Source organism: Colobus angolensis, unplaced genomic scaffold (genome assembly GCF_000951035.1).
Source record: "Colobus angolensis palliatus isolate OR3802 unplaced genomic scaffold, Cang.pa_1.0 Scaffold137, whole genome shotgun sequence".
Classification (NCBI taxonomy): Eukaryota; Metazoa; Chordata; class Mammalia; order Primates; family Cercopithecidae; genus Colobus; species Colobus angolensis.
Window position 1 is genome coordinate 7,205,295 of NW_012114455.1, and position 27,158 is coordinate 7,232,452.

The 27,158-nt window shown below is 47.8% G+C and overlaps 1 protein-coding gene across 3 annotated transcripts in view; it reads left to right on the forward strand.

The window, feature by feature from the left end:
• NTM (neurotrimin) overlaps positions 1-27,158 on the forward strand; it is a 975,363-nt gene that overhangs the window by 272,867 nt on the left and 675,338 nt on the right. The window contains exon 2 of one of the 3 annotated variants that reach the window (XM_011934700.1): positions 13,821-13,939. The exons of the other annotated variants lie outside the window; for them this stretch is intronic. Coding sequence (XP_011790090.1) covers positions 13,885-13,939 — 55 coding nt within the window. The 5' untranslated portion in view covers positions 13,821-13,884. The remainder of the gene's footprint in view (positions 1-13,820; positions 13,940-27,158) is intronic. 3 annotated transcript variants of the gene reach the window in all.

Sequence of the window (27,158 nt, forward strand, 5' to 3'; positions counted from 1 at the left end):
GTGCAGTCTGACATACAATGAGCTTCACAGCCTGCCACGTATTTTTTATATTTTACCTCATTTGATTCTTGCCAACGTTGTGAATTCTACAAATCAGGTCCATTTAATAAATGAGAGAATTAAGCCTTAGCAGAGTTAAACAAGTGTTCCAAAATTATATGATTTGTAAATGATGGAAGTGGGGTATAAATTCATATGCGATTTTATATTCTACCATGCTGGGTCAAAATATTACTGCCCCAAGATCTTTCAGGGACCCAAGACAGAAGAAAAAGTTAATGTATGTGTACTTTATAGATCCATTTTCTTTATCCAGAAAGGATAGTCTTTTTGTTAACTTTTATTTTGGGTTCAGGGGCACATGTGCAGGTTTGTAATATAGGTAAACTCGTGCCATGGGGGTTTGTTGGACAGATTATTTTGTCACCTAGGTGACAAAGCCTAGCACCCAATAGTTATTTTCTTCTGCTCCTCTTTCTCCTCTCACCCTCCACCTCCTGATAGGCCCCAGTGTCTGTGGTTCCCTTCTTTGTGTCCATGTGTTCTCATCACTTAGCTCCCACTTATCGGTGAGAAAATTGGTGTTTGGTTGTCTGTTCCTGCATTAGTTTGCTAAGGATGATGGCCTCCAGCTCCAACCATGTTGCCACAAAGGATGTGATTTTGTTCTTTTTTATGGCTGCATAGTATTCCATTGTGTGTATGTACCACATTTTCTTTATCCAGTCTACCATTGATTCCATGTCTTTGCTATTGTGAGTGGTGCTGGAATGAACACGCATGTGAATATGTCTTTTTTTTTTTTTTGAGATGGCGTTTCACTCTTGTTGCCCAGGCTGAGGTGCAATGGCATGATCTTGGCTCACCACAACGTCCGCCTCCCGGGTTCAAGCGATTCTCCTTCCTCAGTCTCCTGAGTAGCTGGGATTACAGGGATGCACCACCATGCCCGGCTAATTTTGTGTTTTTAGTAGAGACGGGGTTTCTCCATGTTGGTCAGGCTGGTCTTGAACTCCCAACCTCAGGTGACCCACCCGCCTCGGCCTCCCAAAGTGCTGGGATTACAGGTGTGAGCCACTGTGCCCAGCTGCATGTGCACATGTGTTTATGATATGATGATTTATATTCCTCTGAGTATATATATACCCAGTAGTGGAATTGCTGGGTCAAATGGTAGTTTTGTTTTCAGCTCTTTGAGGAGTCACCACACTACTTTTCACAATGTTTGAACTAATTTACACTCCCATCAATAGTGTATAAGTATTCCATTTTCTCCCCAACCTCACCAGCATTTATTTTTTGAATTTTAATAATAGCCATTCTGACTGGCATGAGATGATATCTCATTGTGCTTTAGAAATTATTATTTTAACTCTTCAGGTAATTTCCTTTAGGCATATATTGTATCCTGCAACAAGTACAGCTTCAGACTTAGTTTCTTGTGATAACATATATTCTTACAAACCTCACCTCTTTGTAATACCAACATGGCTTAATTATTCATACTACAAAAAGAGAGGCAGTACCAGTGAGTGGATGGTTGGATGTAAGCTATTGTCACACTCTTGTTTCCTCACTATACTTATTAAATGGTGGGAAGATATAGAAACTAACACATATTGCATATTTCTCTGGGAGGCAATTTTAAGGAATATTCAGGAACTGCTTTTGGTGGCACATCCAGAAAGAAGACATAGAAGAATAAAAACCACCCAGGGTTACATGAATTCAAAGGTAAAGTAAGGACTTGACAAAGAGCAAAGCATGAGCCCAAGAGAAAAGCAGGCCCCTGAGGTCTCCTGATGTTGTGCCCATGTTGTTCCTCTCATCGAGCACTATGGCAGGTGCACGGGGAAAGGGTGGTCACTCGAACAACCACGTTTGTACAGATAATCACAGACGCTCAAGCCATAACATTGTAGTGGAAGATGGCAAGTTCAGATCAAGTGATACCTTTGCCCAAATCCTAAGCAATAATGATAGTAATTAAAACACTGTGCGTGGCACCAATGAATGGTAAGCAGGGGATTTACTTACATCAATTAAATCTAAAAGCCATTATTTTGATAATCATATCCAAGCAAAGGGTAGAAAGGGCACCATGGTGTGTCCAGATACAGAATGCAGTGTCTGTTTATGCATATCGGGGAGGGAGTGTGGGAATAAGTATTGAACAGGATAAAAAGTGCTCTGAACATTCCCAAGCCCTTTCCATTATCTGGAGAGAGCTCCACTATTCATAATCCTAAAATGCATGGGCTGATAGTTGCCTTAATCACCAGAGAAACATGGCTGAGATGTACTGAAATAAGCCATAAAACTCATTACAAGATAACAAGATTCTATCTATTCTCTGAGGTCACGCTAGAGTTCCATAAGGTCAAGGAGTTAATCACCTCGTTCAGTAGAAGCACCGTAGATAAGAAACTCTGTATGTGTGTATGTGTGTGTGTTGGGGTGAGGGGTGCATGTAGTTTAAGCCTTTCTAGGTTCTAAGCCAATACACATGGTGATCAGATAGGTGAAAGGGAAGTGGATGATAGTCCATGAATAACCAATAATTTTGTGCTTTTTTTTTTTCTTAACTTTTGGGGTGAACACTTCTTGTATGCTAGTAATTGTTAAACAGGTTTATTTTGCAAAGTTAGCATTTCCTAGACTGACCTTCTTCCCACCTTATGATCTATTCAATTCTAATGACTTGCCCACTGGTCACCAGCGATGCCAGGGCTGTGGCTCTAGACTTTGAGCAGACACACTTCTTTCCCGTTGGTCTGATGAAGCACACCACAGACAGTTACACAGGAAGGAAGCTTAGGCTTCACCCTTCTCACTGCCTCGGGTTTCTGCAGGAGGGAGGTGTAATGCTGTCTAACACTACACAGACTATTCATAGAATAGCAGGGCCGTGAGGCAGTCTCAGGTACCATTTCACTAAGACACCGTATTCTCTGATAGGCAATGCTGGAAGCAAATGCTCTTTCTTGAAGATGAAATCTCTGGATTCCCCAGTGATTCTAAAACCAATGCCCTCCTAAATTTGGGGGGCACATCCTCACAGGTGTGCTAGTCAAGAGGTGTGACCTTAGAGTCACATTGGTTCACTGTGGTGAGGGACCATTGCTTCTCCCACATTGCTGTCCTCATTGGATGATGTTGGTCTGCATTCGTCTTCTCTTCTCTGCCAGACCTCTGCTCCAACATGGTTCCTCACTCTTTGCCAGAGCTTCTGAAAGTCCAGTCTGGCCTTCAGATCTTGACTTCCCTGGGTTCTCAGTAAAGACTATTTTACTATGAAAAACAGTAAAAATAACAAGACTGCTGAAAAGATGTTTATGAAGATAAAATGAGATGACGTGCCTGGCTCACAGAAAGTTCTCATTAAACAGCCATCATCATCATCATCATCATCATCATCGTCTATGTAAGAAGGACTCTGTTGAGGGATATAAGAACACTAATTTACTCTTTCTCATATCGCTGTGGCCTCACTAGAGGAAATGAGCTTAAACTACATTAGAAAAAGAAAATACCGAATTTTAAAAAATTACTGGGGAAATTCTGTTATACAATTTCAAGAAAATATCAAGAAACCTCTTGGCTTCCTTCTTCTTCAGGGGTTGGTAAATGAATCATTGTTTGGAGACTGGGTGACTCCAGTGCAAGCTCTACATGTTTTCCAGGCATTTAGATACTATTAGTCTTCAATAAGTTACATATAAACTTAATCTACTGACCAAGATTTCTAGTTTTTTGCTCAGTTCTTGGTTCTTGGTGCATGTGGTTTACAAATATGTAGATACGAAAGACCGAGAATGCTGTCATTTTTAGCTGAGTGAACAACAAACCCTAGATCCTGACTTTTGCAACTACCGACTGTTCTCAAAAGTATTTTTTTAAGTTTACTTTGTAAAAACAATTTAAATTAAGCTCCTCAAATACGCATTTGTTGAGGATTTACTTTGACAGATACTGTGTAGGTGGTTATTGCAGAATTAATCCTCAGTAAATGTTTTTAATAATCATTTGATTTTCATTTAACACACAGTAACCACCACATAAATTCTAGTTGTGTATAGCTAGTCGAAAAACAAGTTGAACAAATACCAACCAGTTATTAAAAACATTTATTGAGAATTAGCTACTCATTGTTATCTGCATTCAAATCAATTGCACATCTTCCATAGTAAACTTGAAGCAAGATTCCCTGGCAGATTCTGTGGAATAAAGCTCCTTCACCAGCATTGATAGGATTCTCAACATACATTCTGCTCAGGACTAGTACATTTAAATCTTTGTCTCCTAGGCCGGGGATGTAAAAGATCATAAAAGCGAGGCGTGGTGGCTCACACCCATAATCCCAGCACTTTGGGAGGCCGAGGCAGGCAGATCATGAGGTCAAGGGATCGAGACCATCCTGGCCAACATGGTGAAACCCCATCTTTTACTAAAAATACAAAAATTAGCTGGGCTTGGTGGCACACACCTGTAGTCCCAGCTACTTGGGAGGCTGAGGCAGGAGAATTGCTTGAACCCCGGAGGCGGAGGTCGCAATGAGCTGAGATCACATCACTACGCTACAGTCTGGCGACAAAGCAAGACTCTGTCCCCCCGCCCTCCCCAAAGAAAAAGGAAAAAAAAGGATAATAAAAAGCAAAATGGATTCCACTCAAGGGGAGGCTTCGGTCAGCTCATCAGCTGTGCTGTTCTGAGGTCAGGGAACAGTTAGATATAGGTCCAAGCAGCCTGAGTGGCCCCCAGCAGAGCTGCTCTTTGTCCGGGAAGCAGACACTCTCCCATCAGAATGCTTCGAATATGGACACAGGATTGGGGGCATGTCACTCGAGTTCTAGACTTATGAGTTAACAACTTGTGACCTTAAGAAAATGACAGCCTTCCCAATATCCACGTCCTCTTGTGTAAAATGGGAGTGGAAAGAAGATGGACCCCATAAGGCTTCTGTAGGATCAAATATCCTAAGAATGGACCTAAAGGACTTTGCACACGCAGCAGCACCTGAATAGAGACAAGATCATTGTGGTTTTTTTCTATGAGAAAAAGCTTGAGATAACACTCCCAGTTCCTAATGAGGCTTCCTTGGCAACCAGATATATTTACTGGGAAAATCGGTGTACTCAGAGTTCCAGTGGCCTCAAACAGGAACAAAGCAAGGTGGTGCCCCGGGCCTGGTTCCCTTGGCCTGGGCCCCAGACCCAAGGTCACGCACAACTGACAGAAGAACAAGAGGCCGCAGCGGCCCAGGCTCACCTCCTGACATGATCAACTCACTCTCATGGTTGATGTTTTTGGAAGATTGCTGCTCAGCACTGTTGTCAAATACTTAGCAGCCCAACTTGGGGCAAGACAGCAGCTGGCTCACCCTACCTGTGGACAGAGCGCGGGTTCTGGAGTGGGCAGGGGGATTTGTCAGCATCTGGACTGTGACTGCTCCAGCACACTCTCCCCTGCCTGTTGGGCAGCGGGACTCAGACCTGCTTTCTCGATGAAAAACAAGCAAACCAGTGAGAATGGACACAATACGATTGCTCCCCGCTGCAGCAGGGCAGGAATCTGAGCCAGTCAAGGCATTCCAGGCCCTCCGATCAGGAAGTGCACCCTGGCACACATGGCCGTGAGTGGCAGCCACTCCGTCTTCAGAAAGCCACTTGGAATGCAACTTGCGCGATTGCCTTCATCCTTTACTGCCCCGCCAGACTGTTTACTGGAGCAACCTTATTACCGATCTCCTAAACATCTCCATAAAACCCACCGATCACAGACTGTAGCATGATTACAGCCACCACCCTATCTGATGAGCTGCTGCAATTTCTCCCAGGGACTGGATGAAGCGGGCCTCCTTCACCAGGTTCCCGTGGGTGTGCCCTGTGTGGACCGCAGAGCCAGCTCCAGAAGGGAGAAGGCAGGAAAGAAGAGACCTCAGTCCTTCCTTTGTACTCTTCCCTTCTTAGGGACCTTTTTATTTTGAAGTTACCTTTATTTTTCTTCCTTTGATCTTTCAGTCCCACGTGTCTGCCTCCACCTGCTGTCTCTCTTAGCCTTCAGAAACAGATGTGGCCCACTGGAAAGACAACCTCACAGTCTTCCTGGCTTCCACGGGAGGACTGACATCAGCCGGAGGGCCCTGGTCACAGTCTTCCTGGCTTCCACGGGAGGACTGACATCAGCCGGAGGGCCCTGGTCACAGTCTTCCTGGCTTCCACGGGAGGACTGACATCAGCCGGAGGGCCCTGGTCACAGTCTTCCTGGCTTCCACGGGAGGACTGACATCAGCCGGAGGGCCCTGGGGGAGGGGAAGGCTCAGGCCTCGCTGGCTGCAGCTGCGGAAGAAATCTCTGATGAATTTCAAAACCTGCCTTTGCTTTGGATGTGATCAGCAGTCACAGTGGGGTCTCTGTGTTTTACTATATGAACAAGCTCACAGGGAAGGAGAAAATGCAGCCCCCTGGCTCTGCCTCTCCCCTGCCACAGTGGCTGAGTGGAGGGCAATCCTCATCTGTGCAAAGTGTGGGATGTTTAGCAGGATGCAAAAGTGGAGCCTCCTTGCTGCTCCTACCCAAGTGCCTGGAGCTGAGAGTGTGGGGCACCTCTGTGTGGGGTCCTGGGGGGGCTTCCAGTATGAGAACACAGGTGGGACCACACCAAAGCACCCCCTCAGAGGGCTCCACTTACAGCCTCTTTTCTAGCCTGTCCTTTGGATGAGTGGCTTTCGGAATGACCAGGATGCACTGGTGATAATAGGGCTGTAAATTATGTAATTTCATGCGAGTGAAATTCCTGTCTCAGGTTGTTACAGCCTCCAGCCTTATCAGAAAAGTGGGCAGGTGCTCATTGAAGGTGTTTGTTCAATATTTGTCGATGAAGCTCAACAATAGCTTCCTCTGCATCGGCAGCAACGTCACTGTCTCTTGGCTTCCCTGCCCGTCAGATGGAGAGTTCACTCATTGATTAATTCAGCAGACGGCTCTCATGTGCACAGGACTGTAACCGGTGATAGTGGGAGAAGAAAACCTTGTTTTCTGTCCTCAGGAGGAGGTTTGGTGACATCGTGGGGTTCATTTTTAAAGGCACAAAGTCAGAATCCTCTGGCAGCAGGAGAGGCAGGAAGAAGGGATGTCATCTGCCTTTCCTTTCAGTGGTTGAAGCCCCTTTCTCCTAAGGCTTCCTTTCCAGTCGCAGCCCTAGAATGTCAAGGAAAAGCCAGGTGACCCATCCACCCCCACCGCCAAAGGCAGAGCTGGTATCCTGTGTGTCCCAGGTAAGCCTGGGAGGAGGTGAGAGGACCTCACAGCCACAAAAACTACAGTCGTAGTAAGAAGTAACTCCTCCAGTCCCAACAGGTTTTTTTTTTTTTTTTTCCGGGAGTCTCAGGGTCCGTCTAATGCAGAGCTTCTCAGAGTCTGGTATCTGCCAATAGCAGTGGCATCGCCCAGTCTTACTGCTGGGTGTGTGTCTCCTCCGAATCTCATGCTGAAATGTGACCCCCAAGGATGGAGGTGAGACCTGGTGGGAGGTGTTTGGGTCATGGGAGCGGATCCCTCAAGAGTGGCTTGGTGGGGTTCTGGCAGTAATGAGTGAGTTCTGGCTCTGTTAGTTCACATGAGATCTGGTTGTCAGAAAGAGCCTGGCACCTCCCACACTGGCTCTTGTTCCCTCTCTCACCATGTGACGCACCCACTCCCCTTGCCTTTCACCATGAGTGGAAGCTCCCTGAGGCCTCACCAGAAGCTGGCATTGGAGCCATGCTACTTATACAGCCTGCAGAACTGTGAGCCAAATAAACCTCTTTTCTTTACAAATTACCCAGTCTCAAGTATTCTTTTATAGCAATGCAAAATGGATTAATCCACCCAGCTACTCAGAAATGAAAACTCTCAGGCCACATGCAAATGTACTCGATTGGAAGCGCTGGGCCTGGGGCTCGCACCTGTGTTTTACCTAGCCCCTCCCGGTCCTCAGGCATGCTCCAGTACACTGCTTCCCGTATTTGGCTGCATGTTGGAGTCGCTTAGAGAGTTTGTAGAAACAGGAGTGCAGGGTCCCACTCTCAAGGATTCTGAGGTGATTGGGTTGGGATACGACTTGGGCATGCGGCTTTTTCAAGTCTTCTGAAGTCATTCTTGTGTGCAGACAAAGCTGAGAACTACCGGCTTAGGATCTGATAGCTCAGCTGTGAAGAAAAGGGGGGCTCCCATCCTTACCCTGCACCAGAGTTATCCTTTGTGTTTTCTGGAATTCTTAGCAATTTCCAGATACTTGCTCCATCATCCAGGAGAAGATACTAATTAGTAGCATTTAATCTGGTACCTTCCTCCTTCCTTTTTGGAAAAACAGGAAACCTGAAACAAGGCGAGGTCAGCAACAACCTCTGGGCCTTCCAGAAACACAAAGAAGTCTCTGGCTTGGTTGTTTCTGTGCAGAGGGCTGCTCTCAGCTGCTTTGCTGTAAAAGACACAGATGGGAGGCTGTGGGCTCGGCCTGCTGGTGGGCTGGGACCACAGACCCTGCCAAGTCCATTCCCCACTCAGGAGTGGTGGAGAAAGGAGGGTGGGCTGGCAGGGAGGACAGTTGAGATTCCCTAGATGTTTAGCACATTGTTCTGTCTGACTGTGGAAATTAATAAATATGCTCACTGGAATGAAAAGAAAAACCTCCTGCCCAGCCAAGCTCCATGTGAGGCAATGAAGGGGAAGGAAAAGTGCTGCTCAGAGGAACTCTGGTCTCCACTGGAAGACTCAGAGCAGCATAGAAGCAGTGCCATTCTGAAATGCTGGGACCAAATCCATTGCCCGTCTGGGCACCTGCCCCATCCCACCATTGAACCTGTGCCTTAGGTCCCAGGAGGACTTCCTCCCTCAGCCTGGGAAGGAATGGGAGGGCAGATGAGGGACAGCCTAAACCAGTAGTCAGTTATCTCTGCTTCTCCTTTATTTCCCTCAAATCCACCAGATCCTCACCTGCCATTTTCCTGGGCCTCAGTATTCCCACCAGCGAAGTGTTAGTGCCAGACCTCACACTCTAGGGCATAGAGGAGACGTGGGTAGGTAAAGGGAGAAGGCTTTGCATTCCAGCAGTGTTTTCTGCAAGGAAAGAAAAGACCACAGGAAAAAAAGTGTAAGAGATTCGTCTCCATACCACCAGCATCCCAGTTAGGGGGGTGGCTGGAGAAAAGATTTTAAATCCACCCACATAGTCTTTTAAAAAGACTTGCCTAAAAATACTGCACCTCTAGATGACCCCACTTCATTTCTTCCCCTAAAAAGACACAAAAGCAACTCTGCCTTTCTTTTCCTTCCTGTGATGCAGCAGGGGCTGTGAGGAGGCACTTCTGAATCCAGTGAATAACTGCAGGCATTGAGGAACCATCCTCCCAACCGCATGGGTAGACTTGGGACTTGACATAGGTCCTTGACAGATGCTAAGGAGAAGGAGTTGGAGGCTTGGCCACCTGTAGCCTGTGTCACAGATATACTCCTGCAGGTCACAGGAGGCAGAGCTCCTACTGATGGGTTTTGCGGTTCGTTTGGACGAAGGTGGAGGGTGGGGCATAAGAGGGGAGGAGGAGGAAGGAGCACTACCTTGTTCTGTCCCTGCGTGCTGAGCCCTGGCTTTTTCACCCTGTTTTTCTTTTCTTGGAGGCCCAAAAGTCTTCCGAGAGGGTGTTTGAGACAGAGCTTGTCTAGGTCCAAGTTTGGAGTAGATATGGAACTGTCACTATAAACACTTCCCAAGGAGATGACCCACTTCTGCAGAAAGCACTTGCACTACACGTGGAATCTGTTCTTTTCAAGTTTGACCGAGTCCTCTGTGCTCCGTGAGCCACCGTGGTGGTCTGGCACTGTTGCTCAGTTCTCGGAGGCTGAGAAGTGTCCCTGGCTCTGGAACTCAGGGGGTTAATGGAGTGCTTCTCTGCACTCACTGTTAGCGGGAGGATGACCGGCCTGGAGAAGGACAAGCTCTTCAGATGAATCCGTCTTTGAGCAGTTGAGCTGTTTCCACTTGTGGTTTTACAATGGCCCTATAAAGACCAGCCAAAAGAAAAAGAAAAAAAAAGTCTTCGAAAAGGGTCAGGCGAGGGGACCCTTGAGTGGAGACCCAGCATCAAGCCAGCACTGGCCCAGTCTGAGAGTTAGCTGCTATCTAGGGTTCTGAGTCCTTTGGAGAGACAAGCATCTGAGGCCAGCCTTGGATTTGGGAAAGGTCAGTGGGGAATTCCATCGCAGAAGAACTCTGCAGTGCAAGAAGGGGGAAAAATAAGGCACGCTTTCCCTGGCATGGAAGAATAAAGGGCAGAGGGTGGACCAGTGTTTTTAATACTGCATGTCATCAGGTAGCTGCTCGCAAAGGGCCAGCCTCTTCTTGGAAGTTTTTGTTGGTGGTCTCCACCAATTCCAGTTTGTTTTTCCTTTGTATTGTTCTTCGCACCAAAATAGAAGACAATTCTCCTGTGTCTCCTCAGAGCACCCCACGCCTACCTGTGTCTTGTCAATAGGATGCTATATTACAGCTCAGCATCTCCTCATCTGTGTGCCTCGCCAGGACGTAAGGAGGCAGGCATTGTATCTCTTATCTCTGGAGTCTCAGCACTATCTCAGCATATCGCAGTAGTGTGCATAGACCCACAATCTCTTATCTGCAAATTCCACATTCACAAAGGTCTGGAAACCTCGAGCTTTCTTACAACTCATTTTGCAGAAAACCCTGGGCTAGATGTTGTCAGGGTTGCAAAGTCAAAATGTAGAAGCGGAGTGGGAACAGCAGACTCAAATACATGGCAAAACAGAACAGAACCACAGGGCAAGGCAGGCAGCAAGCTGTTGAGTATGAGGGGAAGAGTGAGGCGTGAGTGACACATTCTGAGATGAGCTCTGAAGAGACCTGAGGAGCCAGGTGGCACTGAAGCTGGGTTTAAATTGTAGATGAGATTTGCACAGATAAAGGGGTGGGATGGGGAGATAATCGTGGGACAGCATGGTTTTCTATTTCCCTTACCTTTTATAGACATATTGCTCTCTTTCCATTAAGTTTTCAATCTCTCCCAGGGCTAGGATCTTAGTCCCATTTCTTCCATTCTGTCCACTGTACACAGAAAATGCAGTCATCTCTCAGAATGCTCCCGTTCAATAAGAAATTGTTCCGGGATTTACACATAGAATGTGCTTGAGAAGATTTTCTTGAATGAATAAGAACTTAAGGGCCTGTCATTTGTTTTCATTCATAAACTTTATTTTTGGAGCAGCTTTAGGTTCCAGTAAAATAAGGGGAAAATACAGAGTATTCCCATAGACCCCTTTTCCCACTGCCCCACAGCCTCCCCAACTGTTGACATTCCACACCCACGTGGTGCAGCTCTTACATTCACCAACCTACATGGATGCGTCATTATGTTGATGCCCGTCTGTCCTTGCATTCTCTTTTATTCAAGACTAACAGAGGAGGCAGACGCGGGCGGCATGCCTTGCTCTGATTCAGCGGCCTCTCTTTCCTCCCCCTACTTAGAGGTTCCTGGTCTGCAGAGAAACTTGCCCAGATGCAAAGCCACAGAGCAGAGACAGCAGGATCACAAGCTTTAAAAGGTGTAAGCAGCTGGACACGGTGGCTCATGCCTGTAATTCCAGCACTTTGGCAGGCTGAGGTGGGCAGATCACCAGAGGTTAGGAGTTAGAGAACAGCCTGGACAGCATGGCAAAACCCTGGCTCTACTAATAATACAAAAAATTAGCTGGGCGTAGTGGCAGGCGCTTGTAATCCCAGCTACTCGGGAGGCTGAGGCACGAGAATCGCTTGAACCTGGGCATCAGAGGTTGGCGGTGAGCTGATATCATGCCACTGCACTCCCTGGGTGGCAGAGTGAGACTCCAACAAGAAGAAAAAAATAGATGTAAGCACCGAGAAGGCAGAGAGAGCTTCCCTGTGTGATAGAGGAAGCCATGTAGGCAGAGATATTAAAGATGGAAAAGAGCCCTGGGATCAGTTCCCTCCCTCAGGGTCCAGAGCCGGGGAAGTATTCAAGGAACTGCTGCCTCTGATGTCTCATTGACTGACCACAGTCAAAACCACACATTTTTCACCAGCTCCCAGGGCAGCTGAGGCCAAGTGATCTCTTCTCCCATGAGTGTGGCCTCAGGAACAGAGGTACTGACACCACCAGCCCCTTGAAGTGTTTCGTTCTTTACAGTTTGAAAAGCACATTTAAAGTATTGTTGCAGCCTCACCACACCCTAGTGTGCAGGGTGCTTCGGGGTCTTCATATCTCACAGGTGAGAGAGCTTCAGGGAGCAAGGGGACAGCCCTTCATCACACTGGGTGAGGGAGTTGAGCCAGACCCTGTATACTGAGCCCTCAGCCCAGGCTTTCTGTAGGGCATGGTGGGTGGGTCATTGACTTCAGGGTCCTCTGGCCACTGCTTGTGATAATATCAGATCAATTGTATTTAGTTTAACATTCATAATGAGAAAAAATGTAGTCATCCTTCTGAAGTATGGTGTTTTAATTTATGTATAGCAAGAAATATTTCTGAGTCAAATACTGTTAGGAAAAGTTTAAGCATAGATCTTTACCTCGAACCCTCTCCAAGTCTTTAATATACTAATGTGATCGGGATGCAATATTTGACCATAATTCCGTTTCTGGCAGAGCATCTTGATTGGGGGATGCAGCGACAGAATTGGGGGACATATGGCTGCTTTTCTCTCCAGGGCTCAGCTCTGAGCTGTCCTCCACAGAGGGTCTCATAGGAGCTTGGAGGAGGAAAGATGGAAAACTGAAATCTCTAAGAATAGGCTAAAAGGAACCGAGTTATTCAGGCATAATAAGAAGACACTAGCAGGACATTGAAGTCAATTTTCCAATATGTGAGCATGTGAAGGATCCACTACATAGCGTGGTGGGCGAGGGGCTGTTCTTGCCAGTTGAATGCTCAGAGCCTGGCTTCCCTTTAGGCAGCAGGACAGAACCGAATCAGTCGGCCTCAAGGAGCTTGCTGCATGAAGACAGGGAGCCTCTGGGGCCAGGAGCCAGGCAAGGCGGGGACTCAGCATCTCAGGGTTCTCAAAGGGTCCCATAGGACTCAGGTGGACCAGTTTGCATCCTGTACTGAGACAGGGGCCTGAACACAATGACCCATTCAGGTGGTTGTTGGCCTCAGGGTGCTGCAATAATGAGATTTTCTGTAGGAGCAGGTCTGAAGGACAGATGCTGCAGGATGAAGTGGGGGATGGAGACCTTGGGTGAATTCATTCACACCCAAACCAGGAGGGCTGAGGGGGGTGAGGGAGGGAGAGAGGAGGAGGACTCAGAGCAGAGTCGTTTGAAAGAGCCCCGAAGGCACCAGGTGGAAAGTCACCCTGCGGGGAGCTGACCTTCCTCCCTCCTCCCGAGAGGCACCAGCCGGGGCTGACCCTGGGTCTTATCTCTGTGGCCTGTGAGAAAAGAGGCAAAACCCGGCTCCTCGTGCCTCGAAACCTTGCTGCCAACATCTGAGGGCAGGCCTTGATCTCTGGGTCTGTGCATCCCCCTCATTCCTTCCTGACCTTTCGTCCATGAAGCCGGGACAGATGATGTGGGGCTAGGGTGGTGAAGAGGGCCGGGGGATGCAAAGAAACAAAAGGAAAATCATGAAGGCAGACTGGGCCCTGGGGATGGGTTACTTGCAAAATCCTGAGTTTCATTAAATATAGAAAGGTAGGATGAAAAAATAATATTCACTCATTGTTACAGTTTCAAAGTCGGAAGCCGGCCTTGATTTCAAAGAACTTGTGTGTAATGTGATGCATGGCTTTTTCTTCTGTCTCTTTTTATAGGTAAGTGACATTTCATTCTGCTCATCCCCAAGGCAAAGTTGGATGTTTTTAAAGTGGAAAAAAAATGAGCGGAAAAAGAAACGGGGAAGGTGGGAAGAGGTGGAAGTGGAAGGGCACAGGTAGGTGCATACTCAGTTCTTCATCTTTTGCGCGGACTGGTGGGGGGTCTTCCCCCCAGATTCGGTGGAGAATCCTTTCCTCAGGACGGAAGGTCCAGGCGGTGACTGTGGCTGTTGAGATGATGATGGCTTTGCTCTTTGAAAGGGGTTTGTCTTGTGACACAATGGCCGGCACTTTTGCTAAGAGGTCTTTCCTGGGTGAAGTTTCAAGTCAGAAAGGATTTGAGGTTTTGCACCCTAATGCTATGTGTCAGCTACATTGCTGTGAGTAGGGCCTAGAGGAAGTAGGGAGAGGTGTTCTGGATTAAAACATTCCAGGAAGGAAAATCAAGAACAAGGAAGAATGTCATTCCTGACATGGTCAGGCAGTAAATGGTTTGGAAATTTCTGAACAGAAAGGAGGTTTGTGGGAAAACTGAGATCTTGTACATTAAGAATTTTTTACTTAATTTTACGGTCTATCCAATTGCTGTCAATGTATTTTTCTATTCCTGCCTGGCCACCAAGGCTGAAACATCACTTATTTTCTCTTTAGCATGAGGCAGAGTAGCTTTCTAAAAGAGCTGGAGGCTGGTTTGTCATTGTAGTCACTGTACCTTTTCTTGGTCCGTCAAGAAAGGCGTTTTGAAGTTCCAGACTTGTTTTGGCTTTCTACTGCTCTTAAATATAATTGCTTTCCCCTAAGAGTAGAGTGAAAATGCTCTTGTTTTTTCCACCTGTGAGTTGCCAACAATCCACTGATATAATTGACTGATGGCTCTGTCCCACATGTATTTGTTATTTTCTTTGAGAGAGAGAAACGTAAAACATTCTATTTAACAGTCTATAAATCCAGACTGGAAACATGAAACTCAATTCAATACAAATATTGAACATACTCAGTTTTATCTTATGTCCAATTAAAGGAGATCAACAGAATGAAGTGGGGGCTGGGTTAGCAGAAAGGGGAAAAAGACAAAAACAATTTCAACTATGTCTAAGGCCTCAGAGGAAACGCTCTCGCACACACACGAGAGATAAAGCTATAGGCTTCGGAAATCTTCGAAAGAGACAAAAATACTAGAATTTGTTCCTGAAAGTGTGTAATTCTATTTCTATCATTTGAATACACAGATGTTCTTTAAATCTTCTTTCCCTTGCTTTTCACAAAGAGGGGGCATAAAAGAAAACTCAAAACCCAGCTTCCCCCTCTAAATTAGGAAAAGTGTCACCGTATGTTGAAAATCACAAAGCGTCTTTTTTCATGATGCCATGGCCCCGTCCTGTGGTCTTTCATTTCCTCCGAAGACACTGTGACTCATGTCAGATTGACACGGCTGCAGACACACCTGGGAATGCTTCTTGGTATTTGCCATGCGTAATGGGGAAAATTAAGCTGCCATGTGTCTGGCTCCTAGCCCGAGCAAGGGCTGTGCACCACCCCCAACCTGCTTTGAAAGGGAAGAAGATCTACAACCAGGAAGCACTCCTAGAAGCTGCCCAACATGGCAATAAGAAGGTGGGTTCTTAGCCACGTGGCTTCCTGCAGTCCCTCTGCCACAGCCAAGGCCTGTGGATCAAGGCTGGTGGAGTCACTGATTTAGCGGGAACATTAGTGTCTTTTTGAGTGTGTTCATAGAATAAGGGCTGCAACATAATTGCTCCCTGGTCTTGAGGTCCTCCCTTTTCTGCATAGGGTAGGCATTGCATGGATGAAAAGGGACGGCCTTCCCTCCTGGCTGCCTGTGGACCTCAGAGCTTGCCTTGTCAGTTCATGGCGGGGAACGCTGAGGGGCTCAGCTTATTGTGATGGATGAAGGCAGTCCCTCAGAATTTCCCATTAATAAGGAGGTAATAGAGTATATGTTAATTTTACAAGAACATTTTCCACAGAGTATATAAGTACACAGGATATATTTGAATAGTTTTAATATGCTATGATTCTCGGAACCATGGGAATGAAATTCTATTTGCACCTACCTAATAAACAACACATTCCCCAGCACTACTGGGCCCTGGTGGAATAAGAAGACAAAGGGGTAGTGTTTACGCGCACGCCCCCCCAACACACAAATGCTGGCACGTGCTCACACACACATTCATCTTCTTACATGCATACTCACAGGACTGTGATTGTGCCTTTGAAAGGTGACAAGGAGCAAAGACATTTTTCAGAATTAGATCTGGCCTCTCAGTGTTGTTGCCCCAGATACATGCGTCCTGTTTCGTCACCCTCATCGCTCACCAAACGCCTGGCCCCGTCGCTGTGTTTAACTTCACAGCTTGGCTGCTGAATGCGCCAGGCTCTTCATCTGCTTGGAATCCATCGATCTGGCCGTCTCCCTAGCGCCAGTGCCCCAGGTTGGCACAGTTAATCATCTTGGGTCCAACATTGATCTCTGTCACTCCATTCCTCTCCCTGCCTCGGGTCCTGAGGCTTTCCTTGACCCCTCTGTCTGTCTGCAGCAGGGGCCAGGCCACTGAGAGGGTTTCTGCTTCTCAGCTTTGGTTCTCTAGCTTTGAGGGAACAGCAGTGAGTGTGAGGGGGACTGTGTGCACCACTACTAGCAGAGATGGAAACAAAGAAATGTGTGGTCTTCAATAGCAAGTCACACCCTTGCCAGCCCTGGCAAAGCCGGCTTTGAGGACTGAGGATTGCTGGGATTCCCTCTCTCTTTTCGGACAAGGATGTTTTTGTAACCATTTTTTTTTTTTTAGCTAAGCCTTACTAAGAGTCAGACACCTTACTATACACACAGACACACACACAGACACACACAGATTTATCTTACTTTCAAAGCAATTCTGTGATACTGGTTTTATCATGCTCTTCTTACAAACAAGGAAATCCAGACTTAAAGTGATGAGATAATTTGCCCAAGGTCACATGACCTTGAAGCTTGAATTAGAACTTGTGTCTTTCTGACTACAGTATTTGTGCACTTAACTGCTTTGGGGTGAAAATCCTATCCCAAAAGAGCAGAGGGTGACAGGAAAGGAAAGTCTTTGGACCACCCTGGGCTAGCTTCCCTCTCGCTTTGCAGATCACCCAAACTCTTGACTGCTAGGCCTCTCTGGACAGGGCTCCAGTGGAGCCAGCACAGGCAGGTGACAAAGAGCCGGGCCCAGATTTAGAAGAACCCAGTTTGAGACCTGCATCTGTTACCAATTTGCTGTGTGCCCTTGGGCAATTTATTAAATTCTCTGAACCTCTCAACATGAGGACAGAAGCATGTCAGTGTAATACTGTAGAAGCTTAACCAGAGACCAAGTACCTGTAAAAGGATGCTCTGACAATATTTAATAATTATCATTACTTGAAAAATCCCCTTTCACCATGGCCTTCCAAATTTCTGAATCTAGTTCTTGATTTTTCTAATGAGGTCTAGAATTTTTGCCAACGCAAGGAACAGTTCTTGGCAGCTTTCTGCATCTTCACTTCCTTTCAATACCAGGCCTAGTGGAGAGCAAAATTAGCCTGCCAATCACTCAGAGGCGTATGGGCCCCAGGAAATTAAATTCCCTGTCTCTCCAGCTGTCTATCCCCAGTGCCAGGTACCAAATGAACACGCGCCATACGTTGCAGTTCCCACATCTTCTTCTTCCTATATGTTAATTTGATAATTTTAGTAAAATAAACCAAGTAGATTTGAGATGTAGTTCATTATCCCCAAAGTCAAGAGATTATAGAATGCCATTAGTCAGAAGGGGACCACTGCTCTCTTCCATTGATTTTTTTTAGATTCTAATATTTCCTTTTTCCGGCAACATTTAAAAGCCACTCTTTTACATCTGTTGCCATCCTTTAATGACAGACAGAATAAAGGGACGATTGTTACTCAGAGAAGCTAAACAAAGGGACTAGGATCACTTGGCACATCTTCGTGTGTGCCTGACTTTGAACTCCTGGAGCCCATATCCTCCGCCTCTGCTGGGCACCAGAGACAGGACCCACAGAACTGCTTCCTGCAGCCACGGATGGGTACCCAACAAGCCTGAGGGAGAACCGTGCTCTAAATGCCATCTGCGTTTGCCAGTGGCATTCACGCGTTCCCTCCCATCCCTCAGGGAAATTAAGAAGGGATCTCCTCTCAAGGCTGACACCTGGAGACAGCGGCTTCCTGTTACCCATCCTTCCCACGCCTCATCTCTGGAGTGAGTTATCTTAATCCTGACATTTGCCCAGTCATTCAGAATGTAAACCTTTTTGTACTACAGGGTAAAAAATATTTTGGGTAAACAGTGATTGCATTGATGTGAAAAGCCAAGTAGAGATTCCTGGTAAGTGAAGGATAAAGAGCTTTGTCCATACTGTTTGGTCACTGTTATGGGCTGAACAGGATCTTTCCAAAATTTACATGTTGAAGTCCTGACCTCCAGTAATTCAGAAGGTGACTGTGTTGGGAGATACTTAAAGAGGTGATTAGGGCAAAAAGAGGTCATCTGGCTGGGCCCGAATCCAACATGACTGATGTCCTTGTAGAAAGCGATGGGGACACAGCACACAGGGAGGAGAGTTCATGCGAAGACACAGAAAGAAGGCGACCATTTGCAAGAGATGCCTAAGAGGAAGCTGACGCTGCCGACACATTGATCTTGAACTTCTAACCTGCAGAGTGCAAGGCAATACATTTCTGTTGCCTAAGCTACCCAGTCTAGGGTATTTTGTGACGGCAGCCCTAGCAAACTAAAAAAGTCACAAAATGCATCCATCTAGACTCAGTCCCAATGTCTGGGAACAAGCAGAACTGGCCATCAGCCTTGGAAAGGAGGCAGGCTTCTGAGACAAATTCCCGTCCTACCGTTATTTTGCCTGACTTTTGTCAATTTCCCATGTTGATCTCCAGTTTCCTTATCTGTGCACTGGGTATGATATATATCTCAATGCTGTTTTGAAAATTAATTGAGATAAGGAATAATAAATAGTTTAAGACACACATTGCTCAATATCCAGTTTTGCTAACTCTATTTCTCTTAATGGTCATAGGAATAAAAATAAACAGTAAATGTGATGTTGTAATGTGTAGTCTATACTAGGCTACATATTCACTAAGGTCACTGCATCAGTCTGGAGTATTTTTTTCTCCTGGTAATTGGAGACAACACATCTGTTCTCAGGCTTCAGTGCCCAGGGCTACTGAATTCCTCAACCTGTGGTCAAGTGACTGAGTGAGGCCCGTCCTCCACCCTTCACCCTGCCTATCACTCCTTAGCTCTCAGCATTACTGCCATGGGAGAAGCAGTGCCTTAGAATATGGCTCATGAGATGTCCACACTCTGCCCCTGGCCCTGCCTCCTGTCTTATAATTGCCAGAGGTTTCCTCTATTTCAATGAAATTTACAGTTACAAACAGCTAAGGCCAGACTCAAGGATTCACTTCTCATGACTAGCTTCACTGAGGAGGAGATCATTGACCATAAACACATAATATACCACAAACGCGCAATGCGTTGTGAGGGGAGGAGACCAGCGGTCTGCCCCCAGCCTGGCCAACCCCACTGGAGCCATGCCTACAACCACCCCTCCCAGAACAGAGGATCCCAGAATGAAGAGACATACTCGACAAACACATCCGATTCCGACATCCTGAGATGGGAGATGCCTGTGATCTCTGGGCAGAGGTTGACTGAAAGCCAAGTAGCCCTGGATGGCATTCCCGGAGTCCCCCACCCACAACAGGGTCCTCAGCCTCTCTGGTCCACAAATGGATAAGATCAGTGCAACAGAGATGGCTGGGGTCCTGGTGAAGGACTCACAAAGCTGCACTCCCTAAAGGCTGGTGACACACTACCATTCCAGTGGGATGACGTACTAGGGAGGAGGGCATTCTTTTCCAGCTGTGGCTGGGATCAACATTTCTGGAAGCTGAGCTATTGGTCTGTGCCTGGGTGAGTAAAGATCCAGGTCTCACGTCTGAGAGATTCAGTTCTATGCACTGGGGTCTGGGGCCATGCAATGTTCTCTAAGGAACTGACTTGGAGGCCTCAGGGACTCTAGCAGAGGGGGAGGGCTTTGGCTGGCCCCTTGCTCCATGCCATGGCCTTGGTCCTCACAATTATGCTGCAAGGAAGTAAGTGGGTTTCAGAGCTGGCTTATTGGATCTTGCCATCCCGCCTCTGTGCCCTACCTGGGATTCCTTCATTTAAAAGCTGCCTTTTCCCTTAAAGAGGAGGACCCCAATTCTGGGCAGAATCTACAAAGCCTGTGGATCCTGGCCTCTGCTCGCTCTTCGGCTCTGCTCTTCCGAGGGTTGTTCTTGTTCCAGCCACATGGGCTTTGTAGTAGTCTTTACTCCTTCTGCCTAGAAAGCACTTCCAATCCCTCTGTTCCTGGGTGACCCTCAGGACTCTTAATAATTCAACGGAAGACCCTTCCTTGGGAAAGTCTTCCTGATCCACAGGATCCACAGGCTGGGTGCTCACCCTCGAATCCACCCTTTTTCTTTTTCTTTTTTTTTTTTTTTGAGACAGAGTCTCGCTCTGTCCCCCGGGCTGGAGTGCAGTGGCCGGATCTCAGCTCACTGCAAGCTCCGCCTCCCGGGTTTACACCATTCTCCTGCCTCAGCCTCCCGAGTAGCTGGGACTACAGGGGCCTGCCACCTTGCCCGGCTAGTTTTTTGTATTTTTTTAGTAGAGACGGGGTTTCACCGTGTTAGCCAGGATGGTCTCGATCTCCTGACCTCATGATCCGCCCATCTCGGCCTCCCAAAGTGCTGGGATTACAGGCTTGAGCCACCGCGCCCGGCCCTGAATCCACCCTTTTTCTTCCGTGCATTTGTTTTGCTTTGAGTGTAAGCACTCATCGGTGCTCTGATTCCAGCTCCCCAGTAGGGGAACAGCCCCATGACAGAGGTGATACACCTACGTTTGCCCCCAGTGAGCCTCCCAGAACCTGGAACCACAGGAGTACTAATCCTGGTCATGGAGGGACCCAGATAGTTTCCTGCCTTACAGCAGTAAGCAAGTGTCCAGCCTCAAGTATCTTTCAACAGGAAGAGCCCAGGAGTGAAACGTCCCTGAGCAGACCCTTGAGACCTTGAGGGCTTGTCACCCTGATCTCACCTTAGAACCACCATGGAACTCTTAAACCCATAGACGCCCTCCCCGCATGCCTGAGATTCCAACTCCAACAGTCTGGGTGGGCCCGGGCATCTGCAGGTGTCTCCTCTGTGCTGCCAGGATTGGGACCCACTGCCTGGAGACACCATCTCTTCCCACTGCTGGCTTTTGATTAGTTGAACTCCAAGGGCACCTTTCTTCCAAGTTCCTAATGGTCATAGCTGCCGCACACTGTGCAATCCACTTCTGGTGCTTTCTGCGGCTTGAGCCTCATAATGATGAGAGATGGCTTTTGTCATTCCTATTTTGTGGTAGAGAAGCTGCAGCCAGGGGAGGTTAAGTATCTTGAACAAGGCCTTGCAACTCGCATGAGAGGAGGCAGGATTTGAACTCGTGCCAATGGAACATGAGCCTGGGCTATTAGTGTCTATATTATATCACCTTACATTCTTGTGGCAGAGGACTTTGGAAGCACTTTGTGTCATGCATGTATGTGTGCGTGTATATCTACATCTATCTATCTATCTATCATCTATCTATCTATCTATCTATCTATCTATCTATCTATCTATCTATCATCTATCTATCTATCTATCTATCATCTATCTATCTATCTATCTATCTATCTATCTATCTATCTATCTATAAATATCTTCTACAGCATTTACTATCAGCAATGCCTGGATACTCCTAAGGATTCCCAGGTAGTACTACTAATTGTGAGTGGAGATCAAAAACAAAAACAAAAAAAAAACCTTGATTATATGTAGCAAGTCCCTAAGTGCTTGGGCTGTGACCCCTCCCCTGCTCGTAGCCTTGAGTGGTGAAAGGACAGCACCTGCATGGCCACCACAAGCTCTCCTGGCCCTTTCCCTGTTGGACAGGAACAAAGGGGAAGATATAATGAGTCTGAAGCAGAGACTTAAGATGACTCCTTTATTCCCCCTTCTAATCCCCAATTTCAGACAAACATGGGGCCCAGAAGTGAGTGAGGAAATTAAATGAAGGAACACAATTTCTCCCTGTCATTGAACTCTGACTAATGAGTCTATTTCTGGGTAATAAGAAGGAGCAGGAAGTGACAAGGCAGTGTAATGAATTAGTGGCCCAGAACCTCGTTAGTCAGAATAATCTTTCCACGAAAGATAAATGATGCAAACATTAATTATAAAGCCAGGGTGGAAATGCATCCCATTATTTGGCTTCCTAAGAAATCTATCTCAGTTATCATGAGGAATTTCAAACAACAACAACAATAATAATAATAAAATAAGGCTCAGTGAGAACTTGGGGAGACTTGTTCCACTAGTGGTGGCTGGTAGGGGGAGCACAGCCTTCTGCTTTCGAAAGGGGCTGGAGCCTGGGGAAGCGACCCTGCCCCTCTGGGTTTTGTAGAGTTCCTGCCCTGGCTTCTCTGCGCCTTGTAGGGTTAGTCATTCAGGGCCGTCCACTCTAGTCATCAAGCTCCAGATGAGGTGAGGAGTTTAACTAGAACATTCTCCCCATCCAGAGAGAGAGAGAGAGAACAAGGCTGAGGGGTTTCCAGGAACTCTGGCATCTTAAAAGGGGTCAGAGATCAAAATCATGGAGGAAATAGAGGTTAAGAGGTCAGACTCTGGAATCAGCCAAGCTGAAACCCTGGCTCGCCATGCTTGGAAAAGTCCCGTAGCCTCGTTTCTTCCCCTGAGAACCGGTGGATACCAGAGGCATCTGGTTAAGGAGGTTTTTTATGAGCATTAAGTGAGGTGTGCATGTGAGATGCTTAGCATCCATTAAGTGTTTCATAGATGCCATTGATAATGTGTTTTTAATGCAGAGTGAAGGTTGTAGAGCTGGAAGGCGTGCTAGGGGCATTGAAGGAGGCTCCCTTGTTGCACGGGTGAGCGGAGAGCAACTTCACTCAGCAATTCAGCAGGGGGGGCACTGAGGCTGCCGGCTCCAGGTGAGGCTCTGTCGTCTCAGGATGTTTTTCGTAGCCTGGATTTTTGGTCACAGCACAGAAGGGGAAAGGGAGGAAGCTAAATCAGTCTCAAGAAATGCGGTAGCTGAGGCCATTCCTCAGGAGAGCAAATAAACCAGTATTAAAAACTATAAAAAAGTATCCTGCAGCGCCGTGGTAATAAACTTGTCCGTGACTTCACGGCTTACAGGGTCCCAGCTTCTAAAGATTTAAGCTATCTCTTGCCCGCAAAGGGGTCGGGGAAGTCATTTGCTGAAGGGAGAGAAGTTTGAAGCAAAGATCTGGCGCTCTCTGGAGCCTCCTTCCAGGTGGCATTCGATTGAAGCGGAGGCTGGGAGCTGCTTTTGTTTTGAAGGCTTTGTTGGTGTCTAACTGGCAACTCTTGGTAATGAGAGAAGAAAAAACAATTAATTGGAAATGAATTTTAATTGTCTCTGACTTCTCATTTGTAGGCTATTAAAATGAGATCCCTATTAAAATATCACATCAGCTGCCTCACTCCAAGGTAACAGAAGGCACCCCAAAAGCTCCTCTCCTGCCACATGCAGTACCCACTCCACCGTCATCCCTTTTGGCAAAAAGTGGGCTTGTAGGTTTTAAGCAAAATGAACCAAAGAGGGAAAAATAGAAAAGAATTGCTCTCAAATCTTTCCCTTTTCTTTCCTCGTTCTTTCTTTCCTTCCTTCTCTCTCTTTCTTTCTTTCTTTCTTTCTTTCTTTCTTTTTCTTTCTTTTTTTCTTTCTCTCTCTTTTTTTCTTTCTCTTTCTTCTTTCTTTCTCTCTTTCTTTCTTTCTTGTACATTTATTTATTATCACTAAGGAATGCATGCCTGCATTCGTTTATTATTCTGTGGCTGTCTGTTTCGTTGCCATTTCCAGGTACTGTGGCAAGGTGGCTTGGAGAGCAGGGCTCCACCGGAGCTGGGCCTTCTCTGCCAGCCGCTCACTCTCTACCTGGAATTGAGGCTCTAGTGGGGCTGGGGTGAGGCCAAGGGAAATGGACACGTGGTACTGGGGCAGGAGACGAGGCGGGGAGGGCCTGAGAGTCGAGGGCTGGGACTCCTATGTCCCCTTCTCCTCCCTACCTCACTTGCTCCTCTAACCCACTGGGTCAGGGAGGTTTGTTTCTCAGACACAGATGCTGTCTGAGCGGCACAGCCCTTCTTGGAGGCCTCGGATCTAAGCTAAAACCACCTCTGACACTGCCCAGCGAGGTGGCTTTGTGATGGGAGCCAGCCCCTTCCCCTCTGCTCCCTCTGTCAGCAATCCTAGGTATTCACTCAGTAGATGCTAAAGGCCCGGGGCCCAGGAGCCTCCCAGAGAATGCGGCCCCCAGCCCCTTGTGAAAACAGATGTCCTTTCCTCTGCTTCACCCTCGGCAGACGCTCCGCTCTTCCTCCTGCTCTGTCCTTTCTCACTCCATCCTCCCTTCTCTTTTTACCTCCCCCATCGTCTTTCTTCTGACCCTTTCTCCCAGCCCTGTTTCTCTCCAAGCAAAACCACCAGGAATTCCTCCCTAACAGGCTCTGCTCAAGAACTTGCCGGGAGGCTTTTGGGTCTTGCCTTTCGAGGTAAGGTCTGCTCTCAGCAACTTTACGGATGCCAGGAAGGAGCCATTTCTATCTCCCCCAGGCAGAGGCATAATCAGCCTGGAAGGCCAGTTCCACCCCTTGGCTCCCTGGGGTGCTATCTCGCGACTATACTCAGCCTCCCTGCCCAACCCCATCACTGCGCAATTTATTCGTGGAAGGCCAGGGACACCTGTCTCCGTCCTTCTAAATTACCTGCATATTCAGGGGATCAACCACAGCTCCCGCTTGCACAGGCCTTATCAGCTCTGGGCTTGCAGAGAATGCGGTTGAATCAATGTTAGCTCTGGGCTGGCAGGGCCTGCTAGCGGCTGCCCTCACCCTCCTCTGGAGCCCACACTGGGCTGAGCATATCTGCGACTTGGCAGAGGTGGCAAATGGCTCGGAGCCCTGTGAGAACCGCCAAGAGCCAGGGGTATAAGAAGCAGAGGCCTTGGGCAAATTCACAGGCCACTGGAGAGTGACAAAGTGCCCATCAAGAGTGGTCGATCAAAGAAGTGGCATCAAAAGTGGCAAAGAGAAGTGCATCCCCTGAGTTTGCCTCCGAATAAGGAGCTGGACGCCTGGTAGAGGCCATGATTTCTGTTGATTTGAGGGCTAAGGCCCCTCTGAAGGTTAAGTCAAGGTTTGGGGTCCAAACCTTGAACACCAGCAGGTGCTTGGCTCAGGGACAAAGAGGCCCTTGTCCTGGCTCCACCTGAGAGCGCTGGGCTGGCTGTTGGCTGCCCCCTGGCTGCACTGCCCCCCAGCAGCAGATGGCCAGGGGCCCGCAGTGTGGCCTCGCTCTGTTCCTCTCCACGTGCCCATCCCCATCCCTTTCTCTTGGTCTTTCTACACAAATTGCCTGTTTCTGGGGCGGACTCAGCTTTCCACACCATGGGTCCGGGAGGACCGGCCTTCTTGGCAGGTGTGGGAGGAACAAGCCTGAGTGGCGCTGTCCCTCCCTCCCCACCAGGAACAGAGCAGCAAGGGGACCCTTGAACGTTCCCCCTCTGGGGAGCCCTCAAAGCAGAGCACAGGCCCAGATGTATTCAGGGTTCAGGCACGGATGGCAGCAAGCCAGGCTTCTGGGGCCAGGTGAAGGCAGAGGCGGCCGACTTGAGCAAATGAGCCCGCTTTGGAGGCATTGCACACTGACCGAGGATGCTGGGCCTGCTTCATGAAGCACGCGTGGGCGTGTTTGGATGAGCACTGTGTGGCTCTGCAGCTCCGAGGAAACGGCATCAGACACCCCAGACAGCTGGAGTGCCTCACCCTTTCAGTCTCCCTGGGATTCCAGGCCATTCTCTTCTGCCTGGCCTCTTCCTATTCACCCATCAGACCAGGCTCAAACCCACCTTGTCTTTGTTCATGGTGCTCTAGGCTGGCATTAGTTGTATGACAGAATATTTATTCATGTATGTATTTTCCCACTAGACTACTGGTGCCAGTAGGTGAGGGACATAATTCTTCTTAGGTATTTAGTACTCCTGGTTTTCAGTAGGACCTCTGTGGAGGCTTATGGAATCCAAATACCTACGGACGGGCCTTGGCCTCTTCTTTCTGGCCTTCAAAAGAAAGGCTTTGTGAAAACTTCTCCTTTAAAACAGAGAAGACCATGGTGCCGGGGTGGGAGTGGGGAGTGACTGTGTTTCTGTCTGTTTTAGGCTTCAGCCTAAAAACAGATGGGGATGGATAAGAGGGCTGGGGAGGGCAGGAGGGTCAGAAAACTCCTGAGGTTTCCGGTGGTAAATTGTGAGTACAACAGTGGGTCAAGAAGGTAACCCCAGAACCCTCGCTGGGTGCCCACTGGGGTACAGCTGGTGACCACGGGGATGCTCAGGGCTGCCTGTGGGCTCCTGACGGAGGGGAGAGACTTGCGGTGGACCAGCCCATCTCCACTGACTTGGAAGGATGCCTGCCTTGGAGGACAAGGGAGGCTGGTGGCCTTCTCTGAGCAGGGCGTTATGGTGGCCCCAAAGGAACACAGGGCCCTTTCCGCCAGATCAACACTAGTGCTCCTGCCAGGCCCCAGGCCTGTACTTCGTAAGAACTGCAAGTTCTGTCCTCATTGTCTGTGTGTGCCAGTTTCGACGTGTGTGTCTTTCTTCTTATCGCCTTGTCATCTGGGTCACCTGGTCACCTCTGGACAAAGCTTGTATTTAAATATGGTGCCAGATAGTGACGTGATGCATTCAGGGGGCGATGCTTGCTGCTCTAGTTTTGTCTGCTTTTGGGAGTTCTGCAAAAATGCTCTTTCATCCCTCACCAGGAACAGTGCTGGACAAATGGTGCTAAAGGGACCTGTGCCTTGGGGGGCCCAGGTGACACCTGAGACCCCATCTGTAGACAGCACGGCAGCCTCTCTCTTGGCTCTCCCTCTTGAGGTTGGAGAACAGAGATCTTACGTTTGCAGAAGGCCTTTTAAAACAAAGTGCCAGAACAAGGATTTGACATCACCAGTGAGGGAAAAAAAATCATTTTTGCCCACCACTGTACTCCCCCGTCTGTTGGTGTCCGACTCTGATGGGTTGAAAGGCAGCACAAAGAGAAATAGGGTGGGGAGATGATGGCAACTCAGGGAGATAATTGACTTCAGAAATGCTATGTCTTGGACATAGGAAGAAAACAAGTGAAAATATGTTATTTTACAA